This window comes from Larus michahellis, chromosome 13, assembly GCF_964199755.1.
Source record: "Larus michahellis chromosome 13, bLarMic1.1, whole genome shotgun sequence".
Lineage (NCBI taxonomy): Eukaryota > Metazoa > Chordata > Aves > Charadriiformes > Laridae > Larus > Larus michahellis.
The window spans coordinates 6428249-6451909 of NC_133908.1; the positions used below are offsets into that span (position 1 = coordinate 6428249).

General features: G+C 48.2%; 2 protein-coding genes across 4 annotated transcripts; both read right to left on the reverse strand.

Annotated features, from left to right (window-relative positions):
- Positions 1-458: 458 nt before the first annotated feature.
- Positions 459-12551, reverse strand: GSTT4 (glutathione S-transferase theta 4). Of its 2 annotated transcripts, XM_074606059.1 has the most exons (6): positions 12350-12550; positions 12156-12212; positions 6448-6535; positions 5196-5346; positions 2796-2972; positions 459-1751 (listed from the first exon to the last, which is right to left on the reverse strand). In XM_074606059.1, exons 1-6 carry the CDS (start codon positions 12459-12461, stop codon positions 1551-1553), a joined length of 786 nt encoding a protein of 261 aa, XP_074462160.1. In that variant the 5' UTR covers positions 12462-12550; the 3' UTR covers positions 459-1550. The 2 variants fall into 2 exon arrangements, with proteins under 2 accessions (XP_074462160.1, XP_074462161.1); XM_074606060.1 differs by lacking the exon at positions 12156-12212 and having other exon boundaries at positions 12350-12551.
- Positions 12552-14664: 2113 nt separating this feature from the next.
- On the reverse strand, positions 14665-23350 carry GSTT2B (glutathione S-transferase theta 2B). Of its 2 annotated transcripts, XR_012589737.1 has the most exons (7): positions 23110-23339; positions 20146-20233; positions 19314-19464; positions 18573-18749; positions 17635-18031; positions 16154-16259; positions 14665-15797 (listed from the first exon to the last, which is right to left on the reverse strand). XR_012589737.1 is itself a non-coding variant. In XM_074606061.1 (5 exons), the coding sequence occupies exons 1-5, from the start codon at positions 23219-23221 to the stop codon at positions 17825-17827; spliced, it is 735 nt and encodes a 244-aa protein (XP_074462162.1). In that variant the 5' UTR covers positions 23222-23350; the 3' UTR covers positions 14665-17824. The 2 variants fall into 2 exon arrangements, 1 of the variants encoding a protein (XP_074462162.1); XM_074606061.1 differs by having other exon boundaries at positions 14665-18031; positions 23110-23350.
- Positions 23351-23661: the final 311 nt, after the last annotated feature.

The following is a 23661-nucleotide window of genomic DNA, read 5'->3' on the forward strand; positions in this document are numbered from 1 at the left end:
CCAGACAGGGAATTTAAAGATCTCCCTAGGCTCTGGACTAAATCAGTACTATCTAGAACTGAAACCTTAGTGAAAAACACCACCAGAACACATCAAGTTTATAGAACTTACCAGCAGAAACGTCATTAGCCAAGACATGGTAGTACTGGAAAGAAACTATTTGATCAGCGAGAGAAGCCATTCCTGAATTGTTTACTCATTTTGTCTTATTCCTTACAGGAAGCATTCCTGGGCGAGGATTTCAGGGTAAGGTTCAAGGGAAACAGCTACTTATGAACGGAAACATGCAAAGATATATATTCCACCAGTTTCTGCATCCTTTACAATCTGCAATTTTCAACTGAAGAAACTGGAAATGTTTGGATTCTCTCATAAATTGTGCTGCAGTACAAAAGGGTTTTGTATTTGAGCTACAGCTAACCAGAAATAAACACAGCCAAGAAAAAGAGCCCAAAAGGTCCAAAACAACTCTCTGCCCTTTTATTGTGATGCATACGTTGCTCAATGCCACAAAATCTCTCTTATTACTTCAGCTGCACAGGGTGACTTACTTGGTGAACTTCCATCCACAACAGTCTCAGAAGAGCATGTCTAGATTTATTCCCCCTCTGCGTTTTCTAGGAGAAACGTGGATTGCTATTACAGTACTACCACAGAAAAAACCAATTTGATTGCTGTCATTCATATTTCAAGAAATCACTGTGAATGCATTCTTTCAGTGTATTCCCTATATAATATCAACAGAGTACGTTAGGTAGGCAGTTATTTGAAGGTTGTGACCACCTTCAGCTTTCTGAAGTTGCTTGGTCTTTACTGCACCAATCTCCAACAACAGCCCCTGACACATGTACTGGCAGACCGAGCACCAGCGAAACCCAGGCTTGCAGAGATGAAGAGTAGCGATTAAACTGAAGAATTACGAAGATTCATGGTTGTAGATTAATATGAAGAAACTTCTCACAGGAACCTTAAAGGGACATAGAAGAAGTGTGGAATGTACATGGTCAGCCAAGCAAGATGCCTCAGCACTAAGAAACTTAAATAAAAAAAATCAAGGTCTTTTTTCATTTTTATGGCTGCCTGTAGTTTTGTGCTTTACTTGTCTGTGCAGACGTGCTGGGAAGGTGAGGATCAGGCACACTTTGCAGAGCTTGCCACTTGAGAAGGAGCTGCAAACGTTAAAAACACATGAAAACAACGCACATCCTATACAGTTCTCTAATATTCCCAGTTTGCAGGCTGGCTCAAATTTTGTCAGGAAATACCGTTCGTGTCACTACCATCTCTGAGAAGACTGACACTGAAATAAAACCCAGATGCACATGTTAAGTGACCCTGTAGGGCCTCAGCCTTTTTTATAAATTTAGTGTTTCAAGTCTTAAACCTTCCCCAGCTTTCACCCCCAAAGATACAGGAAAGGCCTGGTGTGGGGTGAAACACTCTGCGATTTCTGTGTTAAAATTACAGTGCTCTTTCCAGTTACATGTAGAACTGGATGTCAGAGAAGAAGTTAAAAAAAATGGGCAGGAAAAATGGTAAGATAGGTTAATTCATTTCATCATCTTCATCAACACAGGTGCCAGATGCTCTTTCAGCTGTGGATCAATTTGAATGTTGCTCAGTTCTTTGATATTAAGGATCATCTCATGGGCTTGGAAGAAAAGCTCTTTTCCCACAGCATCCTCCACCCGCCTGCGCCACTCCATCAGCCTTGGTCTGTCTTCAAAGATGTCACAACCGACTCCAACAGGCTGCAGAAAGGGGGAGAGAGCAACAGTGAGGCACTGGGCAGTCACTTCTTCACCCAGACAACAGGCACCAAAAGTGTACCTGCAGGTACACATAGCGGAAAAAAAATGGAAGAAGAGGTCAAAGAGGAGCACTAGGAAGGAGGGAAATCTCCTCTGGTCGGGTATATCCATTTGGGGGACACAGAAGCTAGCCTATATTTTAAAGGGTATTTACAAGTCAATTCCTGAGTGTTGGCACAGCTGTTAAAAGCTGTTAAAAGCAGCAGAGATGATTACCACTGCTTGTGAGTGATTTTCAGCTACAGCGTTGAAAATGTGGTGGGCTCACAGTTCCAGGAACAACTGCACAGTCCACAGTACGAAGTGCTGTATCATACAGCAAAACCACAGCACAAAATGCTGTTTAATTGAACTGATGTCTTAGTTGACATAATCTACCCCCCTTCTACTTTCTGCCTGTGCCACTCTCTGGAACACAATGCTGTAGAGCATCAGAACTGCTATTCTTTAGTCCCTGGGATACAGAACTGGGAGAAAGAATCACTTCTCGGCTGCAGGATCCAGGCGCTGTTGGTCTGGCAGAGAACAACCAGTTTGTAACAGGCTTAATTTGATTGCCTCTGTCTGAGATTCAGTCTTGCATCTTCCAGACGTGGTATGGACAAGTACCATCTGAAGAAGAATGTTCTTATATGATAAAAATATTCCAATATAATTTTCTTATTTCATCAGGCCTGTCTGGTATTGCTTCTCACTTTTATATATTAACTCCTTCTCTGTAGGTTAAAAATAAAGTCACTATAAAGGATGAAGAAGTATTGTTAGAGAAGAGAAACAAGAGAGATCGGTTTCAGACAGCTTTTTTTTTTTTTAACTGCTTTTCTGAACCCACTCCCATATTCTCCTCATTGTCTTAGGCCAGTTCTGTTGAGATATGTCCTCACTCCTCTTTCTAGTGAAGTGTTACCACATGCTGCACCCCGCCCTGCCCAGCAGCATGTTTTCCCCTGTGCTGAGATTTCCTTACCACACTCCAGCACTCACTTGCATCAGCTCCACAATGGCCACAAGATCTGCCAGAGAGATCTCGCTCCCAATGATAAAAGCCTTGTCCTGCAGAAACCTCTCCTCAAATTGCTTCAGGGAAGTGGACAGCCCCTCCATAACCTCCTGGAGCTTCTCCGATGGCAGTGGCTGCCCTGTGAAGAGGGGAATCAGCACCTGAGGAGAGAAGGGACTTAAGAGTACCACTGGACCTCTTCTCATGCATCTGGTGGTAGTCATTCAACTTACACCCCATGATCTACTCATGATTGTCAGTGATCCAGCAGCAAAGACGTAGGAGGGGATAATGTTAGAGCTTCATGGACTGCTGCAGTTCCAGGTAGCTCATGGACAGAGAGCACACAAGCAGTCCTAAGCAGCTGATCTGCCATGACAGTAACCTCCAGCTCATGGGGAGCAATGTGCAGAGCAAAATCAAGGATTCATTTCGGTTTGTGCCTGGCAGTTGTGCCCTCCCACCCCATTTTGGTGTGTTACAAAGGCAAAACAGTCAACAGCTCCAGGGAAGACAAATCTCTGACACAGTCACCCCTGCTATGTCCTTGGTTTCAACAGCCTGCCAAGATGGGTCAGCAGGCCGCCTGCCCACCAGCCACCCCTGCTATCCACCCTGTTGTGTAACTGGGTGCTGGAGGCAGTCAGACAGGCAGGCAGCTGCCTGTCCTGTAGGATGATGGGCATGGTGGTGGCTGTGGCAGGGAGCGTAGGAGGGACTGGAATGCATCAACACTGTCTGGAGAGGCAGGAAATGGCTTCCTCTGTGTGACAGCAGCCAGCGAGGCTGTGAGTGGGTGAGCATCAGCCCTTCTGTGGCCTCCCAAGCATCATTCTTTAAACCACTAAAAAATTTTCCAGAGCAATCATGTAAGTGTGGTCCTTGTCTCCATGGACTTGCTGGCAGAGGGGGTAGTTGCCCTTCTGTAAGATTTGTCACCATTCACAGAGGTGTACACACCGTTAGAGCCCGCAGTATTTCACAACTATGCCGTCTCCACCTACCACAGCTAAAGAAATAGAGTTTATTTAGAGAAGCAAAGTTAAAGATACAAATTTCCATCATTGGGAGTGGACTGAATTTCTACTTACTGCTAGTATATTCAAGTTGAGATTGCTTAATCCAAGTCAGGATTTTTGCCAAATACATGTGGAATCTATTTAATCAGAAAATTCATGACCAGTTCTCTTCATAAGTGGCTCCAATTCTGCACGATGGGATCTCTGGGTATAATCACTTGCAACAGCATCTTCTTCCTTTTCTGTATCTTGGGGCAGTCTGTCTTCTCCCACATCTAGCTAACATGCCTTCTGTTACATCGTGGCTTTTTACGTTTCCCTATTTTCAACGATTCTGCGGACCTTTTCTGTACCTGGATTATCTAATCAGCAGCAGCAATAAGTCGGATTTCTTTCCTTTGGAGCACTGCAATAACAGCCTACAGAGACTAGAAGAAACTGCTTCTTGTATGAATCTGACTCATAATTGAATGGCTTCTCTGTGCTCTCTAGCCAAAAATTCCAATGTCAATAAATCAAAAAGCTAAATGAGTCCTGATATGCTTTGCTAGGAACAAACAAGGGCAAACTTTAGACAGGAAAAGTGAAGTTCTTACCTGTTTACTGGCAACCCTGATTTCATCTGAAATTCCATACCACAGCTGTACCTTCACGGCTATATTTGCACCGGGGCCTCTCTAAGGATAGTTGCATTAACTGTCTGGTGAGTTGGCTAGAAGTAGGTGTCCAGCAAAATCATCTGATACTAAATGATTTTCTGCTTCGGGGTGATTCTGTTAGTTTTGCCTAAATGTAAATTGATCTGACCACACCAAAAAAAGAAATTTTGTCCTTGACTCTATGTCTCTATTCTGTCTATCCCTGAGCCCATTTCAGAGAAGTACCTAAGTGTGCTGGAAGCAGAAGGCTCCTTCTGGATTTCCACCCTGATGGGGCTGCAGGGACTTGTATGAAAAATGCAAGCCTTTCTGCTTCCAGCAACAAAGCACACGCTCGCCAAAGAAGCAAAACTTCTGCCTATGTGGACACTCTGCACAGCTGTGCAGCAAGGGGGAGGCCCTTGGAAGCAATACCCAATCTGTTATATATTCGTTCACAAATCCAGGCAATGAAAGTCTGCTGGGCTTTGAGACCTTCTGTACCAGACCTACGTTCAGGAAAAAAACCAAAATGACCACAGGTGCTTTTGCCAGATCCTGATGTTGAGCAATTAGGAACAGCTCCCTCTCTGACGGCTCCTCTCAGCTAGGAATGGCCGAGGTTTGTTATTTCAGTGTGACAAACTCTCTCCGAATTAGGTCTGTTCAAATGCTCAATATTCTGCCAGGAAAACATTACTTGCATTTTAATATTCAATTTCCTTACCTTGATCCACATGGTCTTAGGAGCATTAGCCCGGATGTTAGCGTGATGCCATGAGAGGTATTCATCTACTCGGGCTCGTTTTTGTATGTCTGATGGGTACCAGTGGTCGGGAGTGTTGTACTTTCGACTCAGATAGAGCAGAATGGCAGTGCTGTTCAGACATTAACAAGAGACAAGAAAGGGGTCAGGCAGTTACGATGCAGAATGCTTTCGCCTAAACTCCCTCTCCTGCCCCTTCTGAACTTGCTGCTTCCACTAAAAAGCATTCAGATCAGGATTTCCAATGGAGTCTAGGACCGTATATAGGCATCTAATTCATGGTGACATCAGAGATGGCACTTAATCACCTTAATTCCCATGAAAACTTTCACCTGCTGGAAAATCACAGCACTGTTCTATGTTGCAGACTACTGCTAGACAGTACTGGGGTAAACCAACGATAAACCTCCATAATCACCTATCAGTCAGCAATGTTAACCCCACTTGTTCCTCGCATGTTCTGACTCATCTCTCTGAGACTTGTGCACATTTATGCACTTGTGTACTAAATGAAACTCTCTAATGGGTTATTTTGCCTTTTCATCAGATCTGTCTCTAGCCTGCAGCTTCCACTGAAGTCAGTGGAAGTCCCAGCAGGGAGAGCCTACAGAATCTTTTTGTGTTTGTCCAGATGTTATACTTTCACTAATTGGCAGGAGAAGTCAGATGGAAAAATATCTTAGTCATCTGCAACAATATGTAGGCTGTGACTACAAAAAGAGATGCCACAGAAAATCCTGTGCTGACAAAACAGAAGAAAATGCAGACCCTCCTACTGTGCTGATACTACTATAGTTTGATTATTTCAGTATTATGACACCATTAACCAGTATCCATATTGATCTTATAGTGTAAAACCTAAATTTTACCTCTGTAGGTGTTCACTTGGCCTTTATGACTAATTGAGATAAACAGATTTTTTTCCTAGGGTAAAAAGGATTTTTATAAGCTTCAAACATTTCCCAGAAATGTTTACAATCCCATTTTGAGGTAACTGCATTCAGGATAAGATCAAGAAGTTAAGTCAGCTGATTTGTTTACATTCTGAAAGATAATTCAAACAGAAAATGGGAACAGAACAGACGAGGTTATACTATTAAAAATGAGTGACGTTCATAAATTCTGTGATACTTAATCATTCAGCAGGAATGACATCTCCTAAATGCTGTGCAGATTACTGGTACCCAAGGAAGTCTAAGGACTGAGTTCTTACCATTCTGCTAGGGTGAAGTCTCCGTCCTTTAGTGCTGGTACTTTCTTCAAGAGGCTGATTTTGCCGGCCCCTTCGCTATTTGATGGCCCTGAGAACATGATCAGACAAGTGAGAGGTTAGAAGTGTATCTGCCAGTCAATGATAAATGAAATACCTGTAGCCAACTGGACAATCAGTGAACTGTGTTAGGTTTTCCCTATATGGTCATAATTCACAATTAAAAGGTAATGAGATTCAAGAGTCAGTGTAAAAGCTATCTGCAGAGGGCAGTCGGCTGAGGCCTGGCATGTGGCATGGCGCAGTTCATGTTTTTGTACAGGAATTCTGTTGCTTGACTCAGGTACCAGCAATACTTACAAAACTTAGTGAAAAACCACTCCACAGGAGGTATTTAGATACCATACTGAAGGTGCTGGCATTGAAAACACTATTGCAGATAACCAGGAACAGTTAACTAACTTGAGAACAGTGTGTCCTAAGGCTTTAGAGACTGGCGGGGAAAAGACAGAAGTTAGGATGAAGACAACTGAGCAACTAAAAAATACCTAGCATTTGCCAAGGAAGCAAGGTTTGGAAAGGCTGAGTTTGCACGCAGAGCATCCTAAGGAGGGCAAATGGTTGCTACTCCTGTTCCTGTTCCCACAGGCAACACCAAAAACAAAGTAATTTTCCTGCAGTTTTTAAATGTGGCTGACTCTAGCTAGGATGGAGTAATGATGGAAAGCAACTGAAAAGCCTTTTGCCTACAGAGATCACTGCAGTGGCTAATTAATCAAAGACAACTCGGCTGGCTTTTGGACACAAGAAGCAAAATCTTTTTCCTGTTTATTTGTCTCTGAAGAGCTGAGGGAATTAGGCATTTACAAAGAAAGCAAATGCTGTCAATTGCTGATCCCTCGGCAGACACGCAGATGAGGATGTTTCCAGAGTTTTTGCTGGGATGGGAAAAACATGAATGCCAGCAATACAACAGCAGGCTCACAAAATAACTCGTTCTGCCACGGTGGACATTTGCTAGGGGCAGGGAAGTTTAAACACTTCTACCCTGCATTACTCCTAGCTCTGTGTTACTCCTGGCTCTGCACAGAACCTACCTCTGTCAGGAAAATGCAGGAGGAAGACGCTATCACATAAGAGTTTAAACTCCACAGTCCCTTGGAGTCTGGAGGCATTAGGAGCTGATTATCTAACCAGGTTTTCAGTTTCCCACTGCAGGCACTGGACTTGCCAAGTCAGCAGTTAAATGTCAGGGAATTGTACAAAAGTCCAGGGAACACCTATGCAGGAAAAGGTGTGAGGAATTTGTTTGCTTTGCTTGTTTGAAGTGCTCTCTAGAAGGATACATGACATTTAGGGTGCAAATCTTGATCAAATCAGCATGACCAGCAGAAGGTCTTGTACAAAAATCCCTTTGTCAAAAAAAAAAGGGCCATTAACTAACAGACAGTGATCTACATCCCCGAGAACTACTTGTTCCCATTCAGGAAGCAGTGGCAGTGTCTGCTTTAGGACATAGAATCGTTTAGGTTGGAAATGACCCTTGGGATCATTGAGTCCAACCATCAACCCCACTCTACAAAGTTCTCCCCTACACCATATCCCCTAACATCACATCTAAACGACTCTTAAACACATTCAGGGTTGGTGACTCCACCACGTCCCTGGGCAGCCTATTCCGATGTCTGATTACTCTTTCTGTGAATAATTGTTTCCTAATGTCTAGTCTAAACCTACCCTGTTGCAGCTTGAAGCCATTCCCTCTCGTTCTATTGCTAATTACCTATGAGAAGAGACCAGCAACAACCTCTCTACAGTGTCCTTTCAAGTAGTTGTAGAGAGTGATGAGGTCTCCCCTCAGCCTCCTCTTCCTCAAACTAAACAGTCCCAGCTCCTTCAGTCGCTCCTCATAAGATTTATTCTGCATGCCCTTCACCAGCTTCATTGCCCTCCTCTGCACTCCCTCCAGCACCTTGATATCTCTCTCGTATTGAGGTGCCCAATACTCAAGGTGTGGCCTCACCAGTGTAGAGTACAAGGGGACAATCACCTCCCTACTTCTGCTGGTCACACTATTTCTAATACATGTCTAATAGTATTTCTATTACTGGACAAACATGGAAAGGAGCTTTGAGACACAGAGACAGACATACAGACACACAGACGCGCGCACACACACACAGAGACACCCACACCCACACCCACCCACACCCACACCCACACACACCCACCCACCCACCCACCCACACACACACACACCCCGCCCCTACAATCTCTGCCACTAGAGCATGCCCTGAAGTGCCACATCTAGATGTTTCCTTAAATACCTCTAGGGATGGTGACTCAACCACCTCCCTGGCCAGGCTGCTCCAGTGCCTGACCACTCTTTCAGTCAAGTAATTCTTCCTAATATCTAACCTAAACCCCCCCTGCTGCAACCTCGGACCATTTCCTCTGGTCCTGTCATTCACCTGGGAGAAGAGGCCAACACCCACCTCTCTGCACCCTCCTTTCAGGGAGTTGCAGAGGGCAGTGAGGTCTCCCCTCAGCCTCCTCTTCTCCAAACTATAAACATGCCCAGCTCCCTCAGCCTCTCCTCATGTGACCTGGTCTCCAGACCCCTCACCAGCCTGGTAGCTCTCCTCTGGACACGCTCCAGCACTTCAGTGTCCCTCTTGTATGTACAGAGGGGCCCAGAACTGAACACAGCACTCAAGGTGAGGCGTCACCAGTGCCAGAGGCATGATCACTTCCCTACTCCTGCTGGCCACGCTAATCCTGATACAAGCCAGGATGCTGTTGGCCTTCCTGGCCACCTGGGCACACTGCTGGCTCATGTTAAGCTGGCCGTCCACCAGCACCCCCAGGTGCTTTTCTGCTGGGCAGCTTTCCAGCCACTCTTAAGTCTCCAAGAAATAAAACCAGGAAATAGTCTCCAAGAAATAAAACCAGCCTTTGGACTATCAAGTTTATTTGCAGTTGGCTTTGGGAACAGGTGGGAGAAAGGAAGGTTGCTGCATTACACATTACAGACTACTTTCCCAATATTGATTTCACATAATGAGACAAATCAATCAGAGCAAACGTTATTGCCCTGTTCTCCTTTCTAGCTGACTAGCCTCTACCTTGTTTCTTCTCTGAGAAGTGTTTTTTTTAAATTCCAGTGTAAGTAGCTTCATCAGAGACTAAGGTTCACATCCATTTGCTGTCTGAGGGAATTCAAACCCACGTGTTTGATCTCACTGGGAAATGTCTGTGCCTACCTGCGGTGAGAGTGGCCTCCAGCTTAGCTGGGTAAGAGGTTCCACATGCACAGCAGAACCAGGCAGCATTGTCAGGAGAGGTAGGAAGAATGAGCTTCTTAAGAATAAGAGCCAGAAAGTGGCTCTTATTAATTAAATAAGACAGAAAGTGCAAGTTAAGCCTAATAACTGAGAAACTTGAATAATAATAAAAAATATTCCTGAAAATCAAGCTAGCAGGCAAACTACAAGGACAAGGTGCCTTATGTCCATGATTTATATCATAAAAAGAGTGAGGCAAATCTACTGTCATGCAAGGAGTTGCTCTGGGAAGGTGCTTGGTCCTGTGCTTTTAGAAGGGCTCCAAAGGCCTGTTGGTCATCACACACCCAGCTCTGGTGAGATCTGTAGAGTTCAGGTGGTCTTTGCAAAAATGCAGTAGAAGGTTGCAAGTCAATAACATTTACAACTAACAAGCAGTGAATTCTCAGACCTAGCTGTCCGGTTTTTCTGCTGTCTCTGTTTATTATCCAAAGTAGCAGGCAACTGAGAAACAACGATATGAGAAATAAGCAGTGGGTGAGGGCAGCCTGAATCAGATTTCAGCCTGCTTTCATCGTGCAGCAGTCCTAGCAGGAATACTGAACATATTAGTCCCCTGATGGGACTAACATGTCATCACAACAGGTTGGACAGTACATCACTGTCTGTTACACAGCCCGCACCACGGCCCAGAGATGGCGCTTTATTTGCTTTGGCTCATACAGGTTTTTGCATACAGACATAACAGACCTGTGCCGAGACTCTGCCACTGACCTGCAAACTGGTAAAAGCCTGGTGTGAACACTAATTCCATGTTGCTTCATTAGGACCGCCTGCTTATTGTATTAAAATAGAGACCAATATTTGTATTTGCCCTTTAGCAGAGTTTAAGCTTGTGTCTCTCTTCCAGCAAGCAGAGCTAGCCTTTTTGTTTAGTGGTATTAGGTGGGCTATCTTTATCATTCCTGTGATGTTGACTTGACTTATGGTACTGTTTAACATCAGTTGCATCTGGTTTAATTAGTTCTTGATGTTCTCCAAGGATATATATACACACACACACACTGTGTGTATTGCTAGGCTTTGAGGAATAACTTTAATAAGAAGAGTATACACTGCCAAAAAGCAGGGCAGGCTGCACACAGGAAGAATTCTTAAGCATAAGTCATAGTGCAGGGAAGGAGATTTAACTGGTAGGTAAAAAGAGCAGTGGACAAGATTTTACTGAAGTAGAAAGGAAAAAAAAATCAGTCTATTTGCCAATCACGTCCCTGCCTAATCATCTCCGCAGCCAGGGATTTCCGAGTAGTATGCTTTGCCTTAGGCAAAAAAGAAACAATTTACTAGGAAAATGCAATATGTAAATGGACAATAGTCATCTTACACAGTTGGACAAGACTGAACAGCTGAGTGTTTCTGCAAAGTACACCGTCCCCAGAGCACTCCTCGACTGTCACTGTGACTAAGTTGCTACAAATGGCTGGAGAAACATTCCTTGGGGATCCACAAAAATAGATGCAGCACAGCCATGAGACTGCCCTGGGAATAAGAGCTGCATGGTCAAACGACCGTATCCAGGCCCCTCGGCAGAGCATGTATTTAAAATCACTCAGGTTATCTGCGGAGCTACTCCTTCCCTCCCAACGGGCCAAGCAGAGCTTCCAGGGACTGGGAATGGATTTGGCTCTGGAATGCAAGTCTGGGCAGGCTTGACCTGTTTCACCTCCCCGGGCAGGATGGGACCCTGTCGGGAGAGGACATGTGGGTGAGACCCCAGAAAAGCCTCCTGTGAGCTCTGCACCTCTGCATCCCTCTCATAAATGGGTCATCTCCTGCTTCCACTAGCTCCAGCATTTTGCTGGCTGCCAGGGTTCAAGCGTTTCCTCCTTCAGCTGGGACTGAGTGTCCAGAAACATGGGCTGACATTGCTTTAGCGGGGAGAGGACCCTCCACTGATCTGACATCTCCACCGATCTGGGACGGACCGAACTGAAGTTGGCAATGGGAACGGCCCCAACCGGCCCAATAGCTCCTCCGTTCCCAGAGAAGCAGCAGTGGTGGGATGCTGTCCAGAGAGCCGAGCTGGAGGGGCGACGGCCGGGCTACTGCTCCTGCACGGAGGAGGCCAAAGAGGCTCCTCTGGGGCCACGACAGCAACGGCCGCCCGCTCCCCGCGGGCTGCGCCACGCGCGACCGGAGCGACGGCCGCTCTGCCCCGCGGGGCCCTGCCAGCGCCCGGGGGCTCAGCCCGGCCCCGGCCCCCACAGCCCCCGCCCGGGGATCGCTTTACAGGCCCGGGGGCCTGTCCCCTTCCCGCCCGCGGGGCCGCCGCCGCACACGGGAACGGGCCCGCCTGACAGGACGGTCGCACCGGGGTGGGGGGTGCCGGTGCCCGATGCGGGGGGACCCTCCCTCACCGCGCCTCACCTGCGCGGGGCTGCTCCGCGCCGCTCCCCGCCGCCTGCTTCTTCCCCAGCACCGAGTCTGCCAAGAGCCAAGAGAGGGGCGCTGAGCCCGCGGCCCCCGGCGGGCTGCAGCCCGCCCCGGCCGCGCCGCCCGCCGCCCGCCACCGCCTCCGGGGCAGCTCGGGGCCGGCGGGCGGGCGGCCGTGCCCGTCCCACCTTTGAAGAGCTCCACGTGCTTGAACTCGAAGGGGATGTTGTTGCTGCGGGCGAAGATGTAGATGGAGCGGCAGGGCTGCGAGAGCAAGTCCAGGTACAGCTCCAGCCCCATCCTGCCGCCGCCCGGCCCGGCCCGGCCCGACCCGACCCGCGGGGAGGCTGCCGCGCCTCAGTCCGCCCGCCGCCCGGAGCCGCCCCCCGCGGGCAGGCGGGGGCTGAGCCGTGCGCGGGCGGGAGGTGCCCTCCCCCGGGCTGCGGCGGGCGCTGAGCGGCGGTGGCGGCGCTGAGGGGAGGTAGCGGCCCTGAGGGAAGGCGGCGGCGGCCCTGAGGGGAGGTGGCGGCCCTGAGGGAAGGCGGCAGCGGCCCTGAGGGGAGGTGGCGGCGGCCGGCGGCTGCGCGGGGCTCCGGCCTCCCTGGTGCAGGCGGGGACCGTGGGGGTAGCGGGGTCCGCGCCTTGGAGGGGTCTCAGGGCTGAAGTCTCCTGCGGGGCGAGGACGGGAAAATGCCGGAGGATGCCGGCAGAGGCTTCTCCGCAGGGGCAGCAGTGCACGGCAGGAGCCGGGGGTTCAGGGTTCCCCATCCCACGAAGGTTGTGGGACTGTGCCAGTAGGCCTGCTTCAGGAAAAGAAGGTAGCCTGCGAGTAATGGTAATTTACCATTACTCGTAAATTACCAAAAGAGAGGCTGGTAGTAAGTGCTGAGGGAGCAGGAGCCCTCGTTCCCATCCACAGCCTTGGCTGACACAGCAGGGGCTCGGGAGCCCACTCTCCCACAGCACCCCACTGCAGCTCTCACAAGGTAAACACTTGTTTTTGTAACGTGTCCGTGCGAGGATGTGTCACACCACAAACGGGGCCCTTGTGGGACGTCTCTAAGTCAGCATTAATCTTGCACCACTGGATCTCAGTATGATTCTCAGTTCAGAAGGTAATTCTTTGGTCACGTAGTCTGCACGGCCCTGTGAGGTGACGCCCTGAGTGGCAGTGAAGCGCGGAGGACTTCTCTGCAGGCATTACCTCTGCGTACTCGCAGTGAAATGACTTTCCTGTCTCCCTGGTATTTGTCATTTCAGATTTCCACACAAGCGGAGGAGAACTAAAGCTCAGACTGAATTCAAGCCCTTGCACGGAGCCCGCAGCGTTTCACAGCTGTGACTCGGGGAAGGTGAAATGGCTGAGCACAGGGACTTCTGGGACTCTGGAAGATAGAGCAGTCAAACCACTCAGAGCAAAGTCACCCTCAGTCAAACCCACCTCGGCTCAGCTGACACCTTTTTATCAGTGCTGTGCCAGAGAGCTGTATGTCACGCACAAATCCTTGGAAAGAGCCACAGGAACCTCAGGGAGAGGGAACTGGAGGATCAGTTGCTCTTTTACTTGTGAACAGATCGTGAAAAAAGGTGGCGAAAAGGTTTGGATGCTGAGCCAGCAGCTCATTGACTGGTTAAATTACGAACTGGAACACTTTCAGGTGCTTCATTTTATAGCGCTTTGCCAAGACTTCAGCTCTGAGAACTTCTTGGGAATGGGGATTATTGTTAGACTGGTCAGTCTGCCAGCGTCTGGTGAACAAGTTGCATCCCCACATGAAGTATTGTGTTCGCTGCACCACGCACCTATTTTCAGAGTCATTTTTCAGATTTAGAACTGCACAATAGGATTTTTTCAGTTTCTTGGCCAGAATAGGGAGAGCGGCTGTGTACGTGCACACTTCAGCTTCCCTGCAGTACAGTTTACCCTCTAGAGCACCTGCACGCAGCACCAACACACCGGAAATGAAGACTCGTAGAGTATTGTGGCAGGTCTTTGAGTTCATGTCAACCTACTTTAGTGCAAAGGAATCTTAAACGCTACAGGAGTAGGGAAAAGGAGTGTGAATGTGGCTCTGCACAGGTAATAGTCCGAGAAGTCTTTGTGCTTCAAAATGGTTGCATGTCCCTATTCTGAAATATCATGAGAAGTGTTCATTGATCTCAGCAGTGGGCAGCAAGATTAGCAGCGTGGGTTCGCTTTGCTCCTTTATTTATGGTTCAGTTGATCCATTAGTCCTAGCTGGACTTCAAAGATCTTTTCATGTGCCTCCTGGAAATGTTCTGTCATTAAGTTTTTTCCAGTTTGCTGCCTGCACTGCACAGCCCACAAAACCAAAGACATTTTTATCTGGTTGTGTTATATGGCATTTGATTGTATTATTCCTGGCTCTAGGGTAGTGCTTCTGGTGCTGTATTTTCATTTGTCTCCATCACCTCAGAGGACGTTTTTCCTCCCTGTCCTTTGTCTATCAGCTTTTTGGAAACAGGAACAACACAGAAAAAATGCACTTGTTTGCAGTTTATTTCTTAATTATTTAGAAAAGGTCTCAGGATGTGGATGTGTTTTTTAAACATTCATCCCATTTTGTGTATCCCAGCTTCATTTTACTCTAGAAATTACAGTCTCTCACCTATTTCCAAGTAGCCCTTGGTAAAAATTGAGGAAATTGAATCAGAACAGCACATTAAACTGTCACTGGAGATATAACCCCTCTCCACACTCAAGCAAAGGGGAGTGGACACTGAACAGACCTTGCACTGAGGCGGGCAAAACTCTTGCACAACCTGTTGGGTTTTGGCAGGCAGCTCTTGGGGCTTTGAATCTGGGAGCTGGAACCAGCCAAGATCAAATGACACAAATGAACAAAATGGGGGAGGTGGAAAGACAGCAAAAAGCAAAGTACAAGGACAAGATCCCTTATCTCCATAATTTAGAGCAAAAAAACAAGCAAGGCAGCTTTATCTGTTGTACAACTCTGTTACCATCCAAGGACTTACTCTGGGGAGGTGCTTTGTCCTGCATGCAGAGAACGGCCCAAAATGCTACTGGTCAGTGCACCCATAGCTTCATTGGGAGAGTGAACCTACAGTTCAAATGGGGTTAGATCAGAGAAGACAGGGGGAAAACAATTTAAAATCTCCTGTCACCACAACTGTGCTGGAGTGAGACAGTAGCCGATCTGTGTGTTTATCCTTTGCGTCACTGGCAGCGCAGGAGCACCAGACAGCGAGCTCTGAACATAGTTCTAACTTGTTTGTCAAGGCAGCCATCCTTGCAAGAATACACAATGGGTGACGTTTAAGGAACTTGTGCCTTATTCAAACAAGCAGAAAATTGGCTCACCACTGTCTTACAAGGAGCTCTTGTGCTGCAAGTATCATAAATAAGAAAAAAAAACCCCAACACTTTATTTGCTCTGGCTCACGCAATGCTTTTGCAAGCACAGCAGCCCTACCTTGAGATTCTGCAGGGAGATGTGTATCAAGAAGGGCTCTGCTACCAAGCCCAGTTTGAGGTCTGTCAAGATTAATACTTTATAGATTAGGCTCTTGGTTTTGATGGTTTCTCTGCTCTGCTTCTACTTGAACAGAAGCTGCGTGAGGAATTTATTGTGCTGGTAGGAGGAGGCTTGCTCTCTACAAAAAAGGGAGAAATTGGAGGTCAGGAATCTGGAAGTTAGACAAAGTAAAAATGTGCTAAGAGGAGAGCGTGCAGTGAGGTTGGGCAGCTGCGGTGAGGCAGAAAAGAAGGACCTTCTGTGTGCAGAAGCCCAGCTGGTGGCTGTGGTAAGCTGCAGGTTACAGAGCAAAGGAAGTGGTTGGCAGTACAGCGTAAACAGGCCATTTTCTTTAGGCTTAGCACTGCAGAGCAGCAGCACCTACAGGCATTGCTGCCCAGGCGCCAACCATGCAAGCACTCTCAGGGCAAAAAGAAAGCTGCTGTCACCAGCTTTACTGGCTGGAGTGCCATAGGCTCTCCTCAATAAACTTACCAATAAAAAATCAGGTAAGAAGACAGATATCCCTGCCTGTGTTGGTACTGAAACTGAAAGGGTTTGGGGGCAAATCTGCTGCTTCACCACTGACATTTAGGGTTGCCTGCAGGTTGAAAGAACAGAAAGTAAAAAGGACTGGCCCGCTTGGCTGCTTTAGCATAGCCCAGAGAGATGTGTGTTTCAAGCTGTGGTTCACAGTGCCCCTTTGCACTAAAGGGCAGGTTTAGTCAGGAAACAAACACAGAAGAGTCATCTGGCTCATTCCCCAAAACCAGTAGGTCCAGCTGAAAGGATGCACAAGACTGGTTTCCCAAACACTGTAATATCTTGACTTGCATTAAGATGACTGACATCTCACGTTCAGTGTACTATGAAGCCATCTCTGTGGATGGTGTAGCCAGCCAGCAGAGACAAACAGAATTCCAGATACAACCAGAGCTTAACAAGGAGGGAAAAGCCAGTTCTGCAAACTGTAACCCTCCTCATGGCTCACACCTGGAAATGGAAGGTCACAGGGACAGGAGAGAACAGGAAGGCAGGAAGGGTACAAAGGGACACAGACAGGAGGTTGTGAAGGATGCTGCACAGGTGTGGAAGATAAATGAGTGGCCGCTTCCTTCCAAATCCTGATTACAAATGCAAACAGAGCTGCAACATGTGACAAGTGTAACCATTAACTTTACTGGAGAATCTCATATGACAGAAGATTAGTGGAACATTAACTGTATTTGAGGGATTACTCAGGTCATACACTGTGCGCTCCGCTCCCCCCAGGGCTGCCCAGCACAGCTCCCTCTGCCACCAATGCTGGGCCAGCCATGCCAGCACTCGCCACTGGAGAGAGCCTGGCTTGAACAGCTTCCATTGAACTGACAAAGCTGCTCTGGGGAAAGGACAAGAGGCTGATATGGTTTGCAGGGGGAGACTGTGTGGTTGGCAGCAGCTTCACCTAGAAAAGCAGCTTTTCTCAGTTGCGCAGGCCGTTCTTTGTAAAGTATGGCATGAGTTTGTGGTTGAGGATCTTTATTCATGGGACTAACCCTGTCCTTCCCAGAAGCTGGAGGCCTCACTTGGGTACCTGCACAGCCCCCCTGCTCCTAGGCGCTGGGTCCTTTTGCTCCCACAGGTGACACAGCAGCCTCTAGTGGCCAGGTGTTCTGAGAGAGCCCTGGCAGGGTCCCCACCAAGGGCTAGGTCCTGACCTGTCTCTTTACTAAAGAGCAAAAATCTTCCAACTGAGCTTGTGGCAAAGTGAAAACCATTTTCAGTGATTTTTCCATGTTTCAGACAGATCTGCTCTGCCATACCCTCAGGAAACCTTTGGCCCTTCTATAGTGCTGTGACCTGGAAAACTGAAAACAGGGATGGAAAGGGCCGTTCTGACTGGCCCCAGTTCCCACCGAATCACCTCTGTCCTCAAGCAGATCCAGTGGTGTTGAAGCAAGATAGAAAAGCCTATAGGGCTACAGCTCACATACCTGTAGTGGACAAAAGAGGAAAGCAGCTCACTGCGGTCTGTTTAAGATGTAGTTTTCTTCCCCTATAAATTGCAGAAAGGCTGTGTTTGAAGTGCATTTGGTGGAACGGTGTTTCTGTATGATTTTTAGAAGAAATGCTGAAATACTACAAGAAGCCTGCACAGATCCATTTTACTTAGAGTATAACCCCCTAATTCTGGCTGGCCTGCTTTAGGAGCTGGTGCTTGAAATGCTCCAGGAGTTCGGGTGCAATCTTATCAGCAGTCAAGTTCTTGATGTTCAAAATCCCTTCGTGGGCTTCCTGGAAGAGCTGTTTCCCCACTGCTTCTTCCACCCGCCTGCGCCACTCTGCTAACTTGGGCCTCTCCTCAAAGAGGTTGTAGCCAGCACCTACAGGCTGCAGAGAGAGATCAAGAGAACACGAGAGAGTCAAACAGCACGTGTGCCCGTGATGGGACCAGGCTGAAGCACAGCTATACGTTTGGCTCAAGGCAGCAAACAGCTGTCACATTAGGTGGAGTTCATCTCTGGTTCTTAGCTAGTAGGAAGCAAGTGGTGTCATCCTCAGCAGCTGCCATCCCCTGGGACATGCGTTGCCATGGCTAACCCAGGAACTGCCTAATGCAGAACACAGAGGTCCACACACACCAACACATCTCTTCCAAATACTTGTACTTTCTCTGCCTACTTTGTAATTTATCTTTTTTTCTGAGGAATTTGGTCCATAATTCTGTAGAGAGAACTGTCTCAAAGTAGATGTTCCCTAGCAAACTCAATTATGGTCAAAGTCAAAAAGGAACAAGATTTAACTTCACTAAGGAGTTAAGTGCAGGGAGAAAGATCTGCCATTAAAGAGGTGCTGGTGCAGCAGTCACGCCTTGGCCTGGCCTGCCCACAACCCAGCTTACGTATCCAGGAGCGCTGGGGTTGATGCTCACCTGCATGAGCTCCACCAGTGCTACAAGGTCTGCCAGGGAGATCTCACTGCCTGCAATGAAGGGCTTGTCCTGCAAGAACTTCTCCTCAAACTGCTTCAGGACAATGTTCAGCTCTTCAGTAACGCCTTCCAGTTTCTCTGGAGAAAGTGGCTGGCCTGTGAGGAGAGGCAGCATCACCTGGCAGGGAGAAGAAACACGTTAGTTTTTACATATTTCTCTCTAAACTTAGTCCACACCCTCCCACTGCCTTCTTCTAAGGATCTCTCATCAGCCAATGCACGTGAACAACTGGTACCGCTAATCTCCTTTCGCAGATTAACATTAATGTCAGTCATTAGTTCCTGCCTGTCTTTGTCTCCTCCCTAGAAAGTCTGAAATTTCAACCACGAGAGTCTCCTCTCAAGGGAAGGCTGCATCATCTGCAAACAGTTGCATTTTGTTTTCCACTGGGAGGTTGGTTCTTTCCATGAAACCGGGCAGAAGGCAGTGAGCTGTGTCTGGCTGCTCACCGAGGACAAATTTGCTCTGGATCTCAGTGCGTGCAGAGAGCTGTGGCTGCAGCATGAAGTATTCGGGCCACTTCAGTTAGGTTTGGCTGAGCAGCCAAATCAATTCCAGATCTAGTTTTGTTCCTATCTGTCACCTGGCTTGTGCATTTGCTTAGAAAGGTCCTGGACACAGGAGGTACTTCCTGGGCCACTGCACTCACAACTCTTAGGTTTTGGTATGTAATGGTCTTACCTTAGTTAAGAACAGCTTGCTCCCCTTCCCACGAATGTTGACGTGCTGCCATGACAGGTACTCATCAACCCTAGCCCTCTTCTGCAGGTCAGATGGGTACCAGTGATCAGGAGTCTTGAATTTCCGGGCCAGGTACAGGAGGATTGCAATGCTGCCCAGAGAGCAAGGCAGACCAGTGAGCTGATCATGAGATTAAAGCACCTCATCCTTTCTTCTTCCCCCAGATTCTGCACTGCTGGACCAGCAGCAATGCAAACCTCACTGGAGTCAGGGAGAAGTGCAGGAGACACAACTGCCAGCAAGTCACAGCATGTGAGAGAGTTTGTGCTGGCTTGAGCAGCTGCTTGTGGACAGCAATTATCTGATACATCAGCCCAGTGAGACAGATGTGGCCTGCTGCTACAGTTACCCCATCAACATTTTGGGACAAATATGAGTCACAGAATGAGTTTATACCAAATCCGAGCTTTATGTTATCTGGCCATCCAGCAGTGAATGCCTCATGTCAGATTTGCTGCACTGAACTACAGCCTCCAGCTGAAGGCAGAGAGCAGGAGGACGCACAGACAGGTATTTTGGCTTAGAAGCATTGCCTACAGGCGAGCTAGCTCCAAGCAGCAGCTCACAGATTTTTCCACAATCAATACCATTTCAGTTGTTTACATGAAAAAGCTTCTCTTGAAACATGGGTTTATGTACAAGTGGAACAGGAAGGAGGCAAACAACTACCTGGGCTGGAGTCCCAATGGAGACCAAACGGTGCACTGGCAGAATCCAAGCATTTTAGGATAAAAAATACTGCAGTAGGGGTTTGAGTGTATTTGAGCCTCACCTCTCTGCTAAGGTGAAAGAATCATCCTTTAGCGCTGGCACCTTCATCAGGACGTTCACCTTCCGGAATTCCTCTGTCTTGTGCTGCCCTGAGGAGGGAAACGAGAAGTTCTACTTGGCAGTGATGCTCAGGACCTGTCTGCAAAAACCTGAAGAGGCTGTGGGGACAACCTGGCCTCAAGTTTCTGGGTTTGATTGCACAAATATAGTCTTAAGTTTAAGTTTATAAGTAATCAAGAAGTGTTGCAGGATGAACACAGGGTTTGCTGTATGACGTCAGCTTACTTGCTTATTGCCTGCATACCAGAACAACCTCTCAACAAAGGTCAGAATGGTTAACAGTCCTTTCATACCAACACTGCTTGTCAAGACAGGGCTTTATCAGCTCTAAGTTTGTGCCTCGAGGTACCTGTCCTGTACAAATCCAGAGTGAACACCGAGTTCCTTGGAGGAAAGAGATCTCAGTATCAGAAATATGAACCACAACAACAGTGAAAAAGTAAGGTGTTTAGTTTTTTTGGGGTTTTTTGTTTGTTTTTTTCTTGAAGATAACGTAATTTATATTCAACTCTCTTTTTAGTCCTCAGATGAAAATAGATTTTTGTGATTCCATATAAAGCCATGGGTACTTCGTTACAGATCTCTCAATCAGCTTTTTATGTGGTTTTTTTCATATCTTTTATCAGAGCAAATATGGATTCGAGTTTGCTTTTAAGCTATCTTTCAGCATCCCCCTGAAAGGTAGGCAGAGTGAACACAACAGGAGAAGATGCTTTGTTCATCTGAGGTCTCAGCGTGCTCCATTACATTTGAAACCAGTCCCAGGAGCCTTGTTTTATGTGACTTGTTCATGACAGCCTTTTCCAGCCCCTGGCTTCAGTCATATGTGTGTACCACTGTATTCAAGTTTCTCTAGTGTCTAACGCCGTGCCATGTCCTGCTGTGTGAGTCACCCGAGAATCTGTGCTAGAGGAAATGCTCTGGAAATGGCTTTAGTTTTCCCAGTACTTGACAAACCTGATTTATGACTATTCGCCTGTCACTTGGCTCCTAGCCCGTCTCCCCCACCCCTTTTCAAAAAGAGACCGGGATTTCCTATGCGTGGTGTGCAGATTTCCAGGTCCTCTGATGTCCATGGAGTGTCGGGTGATTTCTCTCCATTCTCACTCTTTCCACCCATTTCCTTGAGACCTACCTTACCCGGGGCCCAAGAGCTTTTCTGAGGGCACATGTTTAAGCCATCAGCTCAGATCTGAGTGTATGTTTCTTCACCTGGTCCTTATAGACCATGCAGTGATGGGTCCTCGAACTGTATCCCCGAGTGAGTGTTCATTTGGCGGCCAGTGTGCCCATACCTGTCTGCTGAGCAGCTGGCTGCTGAGCTAACTCAGCTGCAGGTACCCGGAGTGCTTCCCCACGGTGCGGGAGGTGAGCACACACTGCGGGTATGGGATGCACCTCTAGCATTCCCATAAACCAAATTACCCATTCTAAATACACTGACCAAAAGCAAATGCTGATGCCATGGGGCACAGATCACTGGGAAACTGTGATTTAATTCACTTTCCTTCCTCTCAGTTCCCCAAAACCTGTATTTCAGTTGTTCCATTCTCCTTGATGCTCTCATTGCTTGCCTGACAGTTTCCTCTTCTTTGCGCCAGTGTCTCACCACAACAATTTATCTATTGGGGAAGGACACAAGAGGAGCCCTACCTGCAAACAACAGCAAAATTTTTTCATACTGAGACAGGTCGGAAGAAAGCCAGAGTAAGGTGCAATCAATGCACAGCTATGGTGTGCAGGGGAACATCCAGAGACTAAGCCACAACACGCCTGAGGTTTCTTTGAGTCACAGGCTGGAACTCTTTTGTGCCTTTATCAATTTCAGCCCCAGGAGCCTTCTCATCTTTTGTTGTTTTTAAGCATTACTTACTAAGGTGTTTTTATGCCCAATATGTTACCTCAATCTCAAAAACAGCACAGTTCTAGAAAAGTTGAAGGGCAGCTTTTACCAGCCTCAGTTACAACGGAAGAAGGTACAGATCTTTGGGCATCCTTTGGTGAAAACACATGACAACCTCTTGGGCAGGCTCCTACCAGTTATCACTTAGCTTTAATACAAAGTAAACCGCCTTCCCTTCTTCGTTTCTCAGCCTTCAGATCCCTGGCGGCTGCACTGCCTCGCTCCACTGCCTTCACTGTCTTTGCAATCCTGTCCTCAACCCTCTCAAAATAACTTGACCACGAACAGCTTGACCCCATGAAACCCCCAAAGAGGTGGCTGGATGTCCTGCCCTACCTGTACTTGGGGGCACATCCGTGGGCTCTGGGCATGAGGATCCTTCCCAAGGGGCTGTTAACCCCTGCTAAGAGCAGGAGAAAAACTGCTCTGCAGCAACTGCTGCTGCTTACCGGAGCGCAAAGTTTTCTAAGGAAGTTGAATTTGAGAGCAAGAACCGCACACCTCAGCTGTTCTCGCCCATACATGAACTTCTCTGTTGCTTTTTGTTTCCCGTCTAAATGAGGAATAGCCTCAGATCTAGCACATCGTGAGCGCTTCATTTCAGAAAAGCTGTCCTTCTTTCAGAGGCCCATTTGCTGCTGGGGTGGGGCCGAATCAAGAGATATCACACACCTTTGTAGAGTTGCATTTGCTGCAGAGGAGCGCAGGCACCGAGACTGCTACTTAAAAATCAGAGTTTAGAGAATTACGTCCTGTTTTTGTCTCGACATCAGAGCCCTCTGCAGCTGGCGGGGCACCCCACCCTCTCGCACTGATGGGGATGATGAGTAACCCGGTCCCACCCGCGCCGCGGCCCAAGAGAGGGCAGCTGGTAACGAGCTGTTTCCCCAGGAGCGGCGAGGGGAGCCCGGGGTCGCAGCGGGGCTGGTGACGGCGTGGTGGTGGGGGAGCAGCTGGGCTCACCCAGGGGACCGCGGAGAAACCCCCCCCAGCCCCGCTCACCCTTCATCAGCTCCACCCGCTTGAACTCGAAGGGGATGTTGTTGCTGCGGGCGAAGATGTAGAGCGCCCGGCAGGGCTGCGAGAGCAGGTCCAGGTACAGCTCCAGCCCCATCCTGCCGCCGCCCGGCTCCTCCGGTCCCGGCCCGAACCGCCAGCCCCGCGCTCCGGAGGGGCGGGGAAGCACCGGGCCCGTCCCGGGGGCGGAGAGCAGCAGCCCCGCCCCGGAGCTCCCCCCCGCCCCGCTACCGGCTTCGTCCCGGCCACGGGTCTTCGCCCGATGGACCGTCGTGAAGAGCAGGACTCCCCCGGCGTGGTGTCAAAGGACTGGGGCAAAGGCTGTTTTCCAGGGCAAGGTCCCAACCAGGCTCTGCCACCTCCTGTTTGAACTTCGGCTTGTCTTAATAACTGCCCTTAATAGCTTAATGGTAAGGAAAGTCAGAGCTAGGCTGATAGGATGTAGGTTCACACGAGGTAAATCACAGAATGGTAGGGGCTGGAAGGGACATTTGGGGGTCCAAAGCAGGTTCACCTAGAGCAGGCTGGATGGAATAC